A 12,159-nucleotide genomic window follows, 5' to 3' on the forward strand; every position below is an offset into this window, starting at 1 on the left:
AGATTGGTTTAATTCCAAGTAATTTAGATTTCAGTTATTAGATTCAATCATTTGAAATTTTTTACTATAGAATTCAATATTTTAGAAAATAGAAGATTTCACTTTTATTTAAAATTAATCATCTTTGGTAATTAGTTGATTTGCTGGGAATAATAACTACAAAAAATTTCAGTTAAATATTGTTTTGAAGTTTAGTCTTAATGCCTTCCTCAGAAAAATATTTTTAAATTTCAAAAGATTATAACTCATACTGTTCTAGAGGTCTTACAGCATTCTGTTGATTTGCTATGTATGTCCCTGTTGTCTATATTCTTATGCACCCAATTATATCTTGGAAAAGTATAGCAGTGTTAAAAAAAGGGCAGATTTTAAAAAAATTATTAAAAGTATACTTTATATTGAAACTTATTCAACATGAAAAAAAATCCAATCATTCTTTATATTTTCATCAGCTTCAATAGTAAAAAAGCCTGAATGAAATCTTAATAACAGCAATGGAAATTATTCGAGTTTCATTAGATAATGTTATATTTTCTAAAAAAATATACTTAAAATATTTTTTTAAAAATTGAAAAAAAATTATAATTTAAAATATCAATATCATGGAAATAATGTTTTTTTAAAAATAAATTTTAAGATGTAAAAAAAATTCGTGATGTAATATTTTTAGAAGTTATTGTAAAAAGTAACACATTTTGCTTAAATTTTAATTATTTAAAAACTGTTTTTAAATCATTTTGAGGGACACATTTTCAACCTCCAACCTTAGGTCAAATGGTGTGACTTATTATGCACCAACACCAAGATATATATGCATATTCATCCTTAATATTAGTAGAGAATTAACTTGCTTAATATATAGTATGCTATTGAAAAAAATGGCATTTGCTTAACCTTTTTCTGTAAAATATATTTAGTTTCATTTTCTTTGAATATTTGTATTTCACATTAATTGAAAATAGTTGTGAGAGTTTGTTTCCAAAACCAACTTTTAAAACTGAATTACATTCATTGTAACTTAGGATTTTTTCTTATATCTGATATTTATACACTTTTTCCTCCTATCATTATTAATGAACTCTACTCCAGGAAATATTTTTTATTCTAATTTGCTTGTAGCAATAAGGAATCTTCTGTGGTTAAAGAACCTTTCATTAACTAATTATTTGTACAATATACAGACATGACAAATTTTTGCTAAAACACAAATTTCAGCATTTTTGTAATCTAGTTTCATCATTCTTGCATTCAATTAATTTTGTTTTTATATAATAATTCTAAAATGTTTTTTAAACCTCAAACACATTTTGGTATTAATTCATTCACTATAATTTATTGTTCAATTAATTATTCTTATTTTACTTCTTGTGTTTGGTTTTGGCATAATTCATTATTTTTTTATAAAGTTTTTGTTCCAGGCCTATGGCATATTTGAAAATACTTTTATATTTTGCTGTGAAAGTTTTTAAAATTAATTATCATTAATTACAAACTGCTTTTTAGATCATCACCATATTGTAGTGATGTAATGAAAATGATTGGTGCTCCTGTTATTCATGTAAATGGAGATCATCCTGAGGTAATATTTTCTTTTCTGCAGCTTTTTTTTTTAAACTTTTTGAACATGACTAAGCACAGATTTTTTATGTTAGGATATTGGTTTATGAAGGTTCTGTACACATGTGCACGTACATATTAAAAATGTAAAAAAAAAAAAAAGTGTCAACTTTTGCAGATGATTTTATTTGTATTTTCTTTTTATACCACTTTTCAATCATAAGGATTAAGATTTTAAAACCAAATTTGAAAGCTCGATGATTATATCCTTGATGATGAATTTGATTTATTAGTATATGCATTTTTTATTATTTCTATATAAAAATTAGTATACATTTGTTATATTTTAAAAATTTATTTTTGACATATTTTTTATACTAATATGTATTTAATATATTTTAGTGTATGATTTTATATAGATAATTCTAAGAAAAATGAAAATAATTATAATTTTTCTTAAAAATCACTAATTAAGTTTATAAGAATTCATGACTCACATTTCAAATTCCTATATAAAAGTATTAAATTGTTTTTTATTATATTATTATAGAATTGCCTAGGAGATATTCTTCAGCGATTAGCAAAATTGTGCAATTATTATTATTATTTGCCTCGATTCTTAGAAACAGTGTATTACTCATTCATATACTTTCCTTTTTCTTTTTAAGTTTAAAATTTTTTTCTCTGTTAGGAAGTTTTAAAAGCAACAAGATTGGCATTCAGTTACCGTCAGAAATTTAAGAAAGATGTCATGATTGATCTGCAGTGCTTCAGACGTTGGGGTCACAATGAATTAGATGATCCTACCTTTACTAATCCTATGATGTACAAAGTTATACATTCCCGTAAAAGTGTTCCTGATATCTATGCTGAAAAGCTTATTGTAAGTGATTTTTTTTTCCATGTTTACCAAATATCTTCCTTTTGAACTGAGTGTCATATTAAAGAATTCTATAAGAAGCATGTAATATTACTTACATTTAGTATATAATTGTGTACATCAAGAATTTAAAAAAAGAATGTTTATCTTGAATATTTATCTTCAAAGTAATATTTTCTCTCTTCTTTTTTCAGTATAAAATGAAATAAACTCTATAATCGCTAAACCATTGTCTGGTATTCATTGTTGTATTGAGAAATATGGGCAGCCAGTTGTGAAGATCAGCAAAAGTATTTTGTTCTTTGTATCAAAAAAAAAAAAAAAAAATTGTTTGAAATGCTTGCAAATACAGAGAATTTTATGTTTAAAATATAAGTATACTTTTAATCAAATTAATTTTATAGTGAGTAGTTCTTAAAGCATGCATTTGTGTGTGTTTGAATTTTAAAATTATATAACTGTGAAAGTTTTCATTTATTAACAATGTATTAACAGATACTGCTCAAATTTTAACTATTAACTCATCAAGAATAATAATAATGGAAATGCAATTATTCTTAAATATAGGAACTTGAGAATCTGAAAACTTCCAAATTAAATTTATGAATATAAGAATTGTAATATATCCTTGTGAGGCCAAATTGCATGTTTAACATAAAGCATGAATATTTTTTTTTTTTATTTAGCTGCTAAATAAGGATTGTTCCATACTCATAAGAAAATGGCTATAAAAAGATGAACATATTTGTAATGAGGAGTTGTTGTCCTATTTACCTGATACAGTACACTCCCGATTATCCGCGGATAACAAAAATCGCGGATAATCCGAAAAAAGCTAAAAACGGTTATAGCAGAAGGGAAAACAGTCATTCCAACTTTGAAAAATTGTTTTATGTACAATAAAACGTAAAATAAACAGCAGGAAATGTTTAACTAACGCTTAATATTTTAGTATATCACTCAAAACTAACCTAAAATGCATTTTGTTAACGAAAACAGAAAAGTGCTTTGTACTTACGAGAGGAGTCAAGGATACACAGAAAAGTTAATATATATGCAAATTAATACATATGTAATACATATTACTCATTAAAGGGGAAGGTTCCGAGAAGGCCTGGGATATTTTTGCCATAAATAAGCACGATGTTAGCAAATGTAACGTTTCGCTCAGTTTTTTTAACATTTTTATTTTCTTTGCTTTACACTTGTACAAAAAAAAAAAAAAAAAAAAAAAACTTTCTGTGGTAGGCGCCGATAATTCGCTCCGCGGATAATCGGGAGTCTACTGTATATATAATAGATAAATTGATTTCTTTTCAATCAAGCATTGCATTTGTGAATTAGTTTGCTTCTAAAACATTGTTTGTTGAAAATTTATGGTCAAACAAAATTTTAAAAAAATCAGAACTACTAAAAAAATGGTCAAATTTAAAATTTATTTATCTTTAAATATATATCTCAGAGCTTCTTTAACCAGTCACCTAATCTTTATAAAAGTTTAATATGAATATCTGCTATTGAAGTGACTTGAAAAGATTTATGTATTAAACATATTCAACATTTCCAATTTAGAAAAAATATTTGACAGAAAATATAGAAAAGCATATTCATTTACATGTTTTACTATTTATTTCAGGATGAAGGGCATGTCACTAAAGAAGAGATAGATGAGATGACCTCAAATTATCACAATATTCTCAATGAGAATTTGAAATTATCACAAACTCATGAAACAAAGGTATTGTGCTATGTTAAAATGAAATATTTGATGCCTTTTCATATTTTCTAGCACATTTAAATTCAGAAATTAAAATAACAATAAAAATTAAATTTATAATAAACATTATAATGTGGAGGTCTGAGGTTCTATAGAAGGTACAATTAAAAGCACTTATGTTGTTGTAAAGTTTTCTGTTGTACTACATTATATATGTTTTTTTATTTTATTTGGACAATATGTTCTGACTCAAAATAGTTAAATAAACGCTCAATTAACAGTCAATGAATAGTTTCAATAGTCTTAAAAAGGTTTAATTATACTTTTAAAATATTAACTTATTGCTAAGTTGTACAATATTCCTGCAATTGAAGGTTATTTTTATTCTGAACTTTTCTTTCTCCATCTGTTGATTAATCAACAGATGGAGAACGGATTCTTTTTGATTAATCAAAAATTAAGTAAAAAAATATTTTTTATTTCACATAAAATTTACTTAAAATATGCATTGTGTGATCTTGTGATTTAATTTATTGTTGTGTTTCATATATAGTTGACTGGCATGCAGATAAACTGGAAAAAAGATCTCACATTAAAAGATGCCATTTCTATTTGGGACACTGGAATTTCTATTGATCTTTTGAAATATATTGGTGCTAAATCTGTACAACTTCCTGATAATTTTGTAAGTATCCTATTCTGTTGTTTGACAAGCGCATTTAAGTTGAAAAATATGTATACAAATTTCTTGAGTTATGATTAGCTTCAGTAAAATGTGCGATTTCACAATCTATTAAGAGAATTGTAAATTAAATATATTAATCAGAGTGATAATTGATTTATACTATTTTAAGTACAAAAGCAAAATTGTCTTGGTTTTTCAAAAAAAAAAAAAAAAAATCTGACATTTACTTAAACTTTTTAGAAAAAATTGGGGGGGAAAGCACATGTTTTTTTAAATTTCAAGATATATCCAGTTTTGTGAAAAATAAAATATTATTTTATTTTTAAAACATTAACATGTTTTTAAAAAATAGTGGATTAGAAATTAAGTTTATTATATGTAGAAAATTTTCTTGAAAATATTTTTCCAAATTTTAAATGTTAAACAAAAATGAAAACATGCTAAAATATTATCAAAATAGAAAACATTTCCTAGTCACCCTATTTTTTTTCAATCATATTTACAAAAATATTCATTTTTTAAATAGAAATTGAGTAATTTGTAGATTGAAGATTTTTTTCTTTCAGACTAACTTATTTTACAACAATTTTAATCACTATCATTCATTATATAAAGCTCTCTAATTAATTGTATAGATATAAGCTGTGTTTCTTTTATTATAAAAATTTAAAAAACAAAGCTATATTATTGAAAACATGTAAGCATTTGATAAAAGAAAAATAACTGATATAGAGGCAGTAAAAAAAAATTTCATTGAGTTTGGTGACAAGGTTTCTTTCTCTTTGTTCCTCTCTTTCCAAACAAAATCTTGTAATTGGTATTATTAAATGCAATTAAAATCTGTCTGTTAAAAAAAAAACTATCAGGAAGCAACTTTTACTTTTGTGGTATGTGTATTCCACTAGAGGAAAGAAAAAAATATATATATTCTAACTTCCCTCCCTTCTCTCAAAAACTTTATTTCTGAATAATTGATAGTGTTTATAATCTATTGCTATTTATATTTTGGTGTCAAATGTTCTCCTGTGGTAATAAGCTATATTTGATACCTATCCAAAAGATTTGACTCCCTTGTGTATGTATCTGTTGAGATTTTCTGTTCAAAGGAGCAAGTGACCATCATTAAAAAAAATTACTAGTATCTTCTTTTTTTCTCAGTAAAAATGGAGAGAAAATTATTTCTTCACTAAGAAAAATAATAATAATTGGATTTAACCCTGCATTATAAAGAAAAATTCTTAAATATTTCTAGCACATTGTAGGGTAATTATGCTTTTGTATGATTTTACTTAATTTTTTCAGAAAAATATTTTGTATCCATGATGGATTAGAAATATATAAATGATTAAAAAAATTATTTATCATTTTATATTTTCATACTAATTTTGAAAAAAAAAAAAAAGAAGGGATAGATGGATCTAATCTATTACCAATGTTGATCACAGAATCATTAGCCATAAACATAGAAATTATTGAAAACCTGAAATATAAGCAGTAAACTCAAATTACTTGTCCTTAATGCAACAGTATTAGTAATTCTCCTTTATGACAGTGAAACTTAGATACTCACTAAATCATAAGAATACAAATTAAATGTCTTCTAAACTACTTGCATCAGAAAGATTCTTAAAATATACTGGCCAAATAAAATTTAAAATATTAAATAGCATAATGAAATTTTACCAGACCCATTTAGGCCAAAATTAAAAACCATACTGGATGTAGATTGAACATAGAATGCCATCAAATGATAACATAAGAATTGTGCTGACCTGCACTTCAGGCAGAAAGAGAAGGACCAGCAAACACACAGTGCCATTTAACCATTGAAGAAAAAAAAAATTGTTTTTAATGATTGAGTTGGGGGTGTACTCGGTAGCTTCTGACACCAGCTTGATGTACAGATAAATGATGAGGATGATGGCTAAATATGTAAATGAAAGATATTATTTAATTATTGTTTAAAATTGTGAGGCCCATCCCAAAAAAATAAACCCTGTATAACTTCACTATAGATATTAATCTATCTAAAAGTTAAACTAATCTTCCTGCAAGTTAAAAGAAACTCTGCATTACTAGTGTGAAAATTCATCACTAAAATGTGAAGCTTTTTTTTTTTTTTTTTTTTTTTTTTTTTTTAGAACTATGAATATTTTTCATTAATTTTTACTTCAGAGAATTAGAAAGCACAAACCATTTTTTAAACAAATCCAGAGCCAAATTGAATGAATGTATTCTCAGATTATCTGAAATGCATAATATGTATTTTACTATTAGATAATTTTTTTTCACATAAATTGGTTTTGCATTTATGTTAATGTACTACACATCTAATAAATGAATCAAAGATTCTAATATATATATATATATATATATATATATATATATATATATATATATATATATATATATTCCTCTCTTATAAATTTGTTCTATTCGATTTGTTAAATTTTTTGAACAATTTATGCTGATAAAATAGTAACTTCCAAAGAAAGCAAGCCATAATTTTTGTTGAATCTTTCAAAAAAAAAAAAAATTCTAAAATCATCTCTGAATGTTATTATTGACCTCAGAAGTTTATAAATTAAATTGGTCCAATTTTTATGATAACGAATCACATCATATTGACACTAATTATTAATATAAACAATTTTTGAGTTCATTATGCTATTGAAAGGATTCTAGCTTGTTTTGTAAAATTTTCTGTCAGTATGTTCATTTTAATAATGTGTTTTATTTGAACAATCATTTTTTAGAATATTCATCCAACACTTGAAAAAAATTTTGTACAAGAACGTCTAAAAAAATTAATGAAAGGAAATCAAATTGATTGGGCTACTGCCGAAGCATTGGCATTGGGATCATTGCTGTTTCAAGGTATTTACAAACTTTTTTTTATATTTTAAAAAAATTATTCCACTTGTAGAATGATTTATTTAATACATATTTTTATATTTTATGAACAAGCTTTATCCTTCTTCCTATCTGCCTTTTAAGTCCCCCCAGACAACTTTAAATAATAATAATAAAAAAAAAAATAGTAATTACAGTTTTTATGCTATATATACTTTTTAAGCATTATAAAATTTTGAAATCCTTGCAACTTTGTTAAAAATTTACATTAATCTTTAAATTTTCTGTCAATAATTTTAGAAACTTCTTTCTGGAAATTTTTTTGTCATATTAAAATTAGAAGTATTTTTTATTTATTTGTGGCATTTTGATTGCCAAAATGCATATCTAAATACCACATTATTTTTTTAAATTTCATTTTAAATCATGATCCAAAAACTTCCAAGCTAATAAATATATATAAAAAAAATATGAAACTAAATATACAATGTATATGTATAAACATACTAACTAAAAAATGTTTGTATAAAATGCAACAGTATTGTGTTAATATTAATTAAATTCTTAAAAAATTGCATTCAATTTTTATATGTAAATTTTAAAATTATCTTGTGTTTTGCATTTAATAAACATTCTTTTGATCACCTATATTCTGGAATATCTTATTGATATATTAAATATACATTGATTATTCATCAAATCATACTTCCATAAAATTAAGGTTTTTAGTATTTCAACTTATTCTTTGGTAGGACATAATGTTAGAATCAGTGGCCAAGATGTTGGAAGAGGAACTTTTAGCCATAGACATGTCATGTTGGTCGATCAAAATTCTGGAGAAATCCATGTGCCTTTAAATCATATGACAGAAGCTCAGAATTCATATCTTGAAGTAAACAGAATTTTATAACTAATAATAATTTTTTTAAATTTATTTATAATGCAACCTAAAGTTATGCATTTGTTGCATTTACAAATTTTATATTTAAATAATGTTGCTGATGTAAAATAAGTGAAAAGAAAAAGAAATATGCCTAAGTATAAGACTAGGTCAAATAATTATGTCTAAAAATGACTTTTTTATTTTCTATTATTTGAATATATCCTATTGAATGTAATATTAATTAAAATATAAATCTTGGTACTATAATAGACAATTATGTTCTATCTAGTATTATCCACAATTGTGTATAGGCTAATTTTATTCCTTTGTGTTAATATTAGCTGCCCTTGACATTCGGCTTGTTTGCTGAATGTCAATGGCAGCTAATTAACAATTTAACATAAGATGGCTTTTCTGTTAAATTGTTAATTAGAGTGCATAACTAGTAAAAATGCCTACTTTGTTGTTTGATAAGATTAAAAAAATGAAATTAATGAAAAATGAAATTTATCCAAAAATAAATTTCTTTTTCTAAGCCCTTATTTCGGATGAAATATATTTAATAAAATATCTATTCTATTCTATATTTATGTTATCTATATATCTTTTTCTCAAATAGTAAAGCAATAAATAAGATATTATTGGTTTAATTTTTATACTAATTCTTAACACAGGATACTTAGTTTATAGTAAAACATGTGTATGTACTAAATTTAAATTGAAAGAAAAATTAAAATTCCATAGACGTGAAATGGACATTCAGCTCCTTTGGGAAAAGATCATAATGACCAATAAATATAAACAATGGAAGTTTTTATTATGAATTAAATATATAAATTTTAGAATGAAGTTTAGGTTTGAAGTAACATTGACGAAATAAAACATAATAAATTAATGCAAAAATATAAATTAAAACACATAAACAATATATATTGTTGTCTCATGTGAGAATAATTATTATTAAATATAAAATTTCATCTTGTATAGCCTGAGTAAAATGGGGATTCAAATATCAGTGATATACTTCACTACAAATTTATGAAAATAGTTTGAGTTTCCTTACAACAATTAAAAGTAATATTACAAATCGTTAAAATAATGTATATGTTTATAAGAATTTATTGAAATTAAGGGGGAAAATATGACAATCATTAAAAAGACAAAACTTTCCCTATTCCGAAATCTGACTCAGTTGTTAATCAATCTTCTACCAATGTCATAAAAATTCAGCTATATATTTCCTCAAACAGCTGACTCTACATCATTGGTATCTTGTCTGTCAAAAAAGTAAGGAAATATAAAATTCATTTTTTTCTAAATCTCTGGTTCCTTTTAAAATTCCGATAGTTCCTGATACAGTAGAGATTGCAGATTCTTCGGATGGCACATTATCAATATAACTTCGTCTGAAATTGCAGATATTGAGATGGATCACTGCCCATCTACCTCATCTAAACTTTTACTTGGTCTTGATCCTTAAATGCCAAAATATATCTTGGAATTGTCATGGTTTTCATTCAGAGATTATTGATATTAACTTCCTGATTAACAAATGTTGTCCTGCTTGTATTGCTTTGCTAGAAACCATTTTGCAATGGACAATTGACTCTAAAATAAGAGATTATGATTGTGTGGGAAAGGATATAGATACAACGTCTCCATATCAGGTGGCGCTTGTATTTTGACTTGAAATGATTATCCCAGTACTTCTTTGGTTCTACATACTAACCTTCAGGCGATTGTGATGCAAATTCACATACAGACTCTCTTTACTGTCTGTTAATTATACTTTCCTCCTCATGATAGCATCTCAAATCATGAATCCAATGATCTTGTTGATCAACTTCCCGCATCTTTTTTATTACTTGGTGACTTCAATGGCTACATTCCTTTGTAGGGAAATGTGGATTTAAATTGTCAGACAACGAATAGAGCGATTGATTACTGATATGTTCTGCTGAATAACTATGCAAAAACCTACTTTCACAAATCAGCTTGTATATTCCATTTCCTAGACTTGGTTATTTGTTTGCCTTCTCTATTTCCGTTCTTGAACTTTGAGGTTGGGAGTGATCTACACAATAGTGATCACTTCCCCCTTTTAATTTCCCTTATGAATGATTTTAAGATACCACAGTGTACATCAACTTAGAGATATCAGAAAGTGAATTGTTATTTATTTACCCTATTAGCTGTAGTTACTGAGGTGATAACTAATATTCTTAATTACCGATATTTCTAATGGTGTTGCTCTAGTTACCGAAGTGACAATCAGTGTACATTACTATCCCAAAAAGTTCTCTTTATGAAACTTGCAAATCTTGGTGGAACGGTGAATGAATGCCTTGCAGATCAGAAATACCAATGAAGAAGATGGAATACCTTTCGATGATATCCAACAATGAAAAATCTTTTTTCTTTTAAACAGGCAAGGGCATTTGCACACTGAGAACGCGGATGAAGCGAGAGAGAGCATTGGATAGGATGTGCCGATAAGATTACATCAGCAATTTCTGGCAGACTTTTCTGGTAAAAAAAGGTCAAGGCAATTACTACTCTTTACCAAAAATTTACTATACCTATTTTGAAAAACAACCCTGCATTCTCCAACGTAAAACATCACTAATATAAAATGTGAAACGTGTGCTAAAGTTTCTGACTTGGATTTCTATAATCCCACATTTTTAGGGATTAAAAATAATGCTGGAAAAAAATCCCATTGACTTCAAATCTCGCAGATTTCTCCCTTATAATTACGTCTGGGCTTAAATGAGCTTTATTTAAATCGCATAACACTAACCCAGGAGCCGATGGAATTTCTTACTCCATGATGCATTGCCTAAGCAACTTTTCTCTTTACCAAATCCTTCGATTATTTAATTGAATTTGGAAAAAGGAAAATTTCCCTCTCAATGGCAAGAAACTGTAGTAATAAAGAAACATAGAAAGGATCCAATGAAACCAATGAATTACCGACTGATAGCATTAACAAATTGCTTTTGCAAAACATTAAATATGAATAGTTAATATCCACCTTCTTTATTAATTTGAAATGAAATGCGTGAATTCGGCTTATTAAATCAAAGTGGCATTCATAAAGATTGGCCTGACATCGATAATATTGTACATTTGGAAACCGAAATTTGCAATGTTTCCATGTGGAGAAATAATTTAGTATCTATTTTTATAGACATTGAGAAGACTTATGATTACACTTGACGTTGAGGTACACTCACAGTTCTCTCTGCATTTAAAATTAGTGGGCGGTTACCAATTTTTATACAGAATTTTTTTTTTTAATTGTCATATTTTTAGAGTTTGAATTGGATCAACTTTTTCTAATCCTTTTCCTCAACTCAAAGTTGTCCCATATGAAAGCGTCTTGAGCATTACCCTTTTTATTATTCACATTTCTAGCATTTTCTGTGAACTTCAACCCTCAATCAAGGCTACTTTATATGTCGATTTAAAAATTTCAAGGATCTAATGAATTTAATGAAAGTATCTTATTTGAGTTTAAATTTTTTTTAAAAAAATTTCAAATTGTTGTTAACAAGCTTATCTTCTAGTGTGGCCAGAATAGC

The 12,159-nt window shown here is 26.0% G+C and overlaps 1 protein-coding gene across 1 annotated transcript in view; it reads left to right on the forward strand.

Annotated features, from left to right (window-relative positions):
• LOC129971221 (2-oxoadipate dehydrogenase complex component E1-like) overlaps positions 1-12,159 on the forward strand; it is a 55,983-nt gene that overhangs the window by 22,131 nt on the left and 21,693 nt on the right. Inside the window, exons 11-16 of the mRNA XM_056084810.1 lie at positions 1,504-1,579; positions 2,249-2,440; positions 4,074-4,175; positions 4,708-4,839; positions 7,596-7,716; positions 8,445-8,584. Coding sequence (XP_055940785.1) covers positions 1,504-1,579; positions 2,249-2,440; positions 4,074-4,175; positions 4,708-4,839; positions 7,596-7,716; positions 8,445-8,584 — 763 coding nt within the window. The remainder of the gene's footprint in view (positions 1-1,503; positions 1,580-2,248; positions 2,441-4,073; positions 4,176-4,707; positions 4,840-7,595; positions 7,717-8,444; positions 8,585-12,159) is intronic.

This window comes from Argiope bruennichi, chromosome 1 (genome assembly GCF_947563725.1).
Source record: "Argiope bruennichi chromosome 1, qqArgBrue1.1, whole genome shotgun sequence".
Classification (NCBI taxonomy): domain Eukaryota; kingdom Metazoa; phylum Arthropoda; class Arachnida; order Araneae; family Araneidae; genus Argiope; species Argiope bruennichi.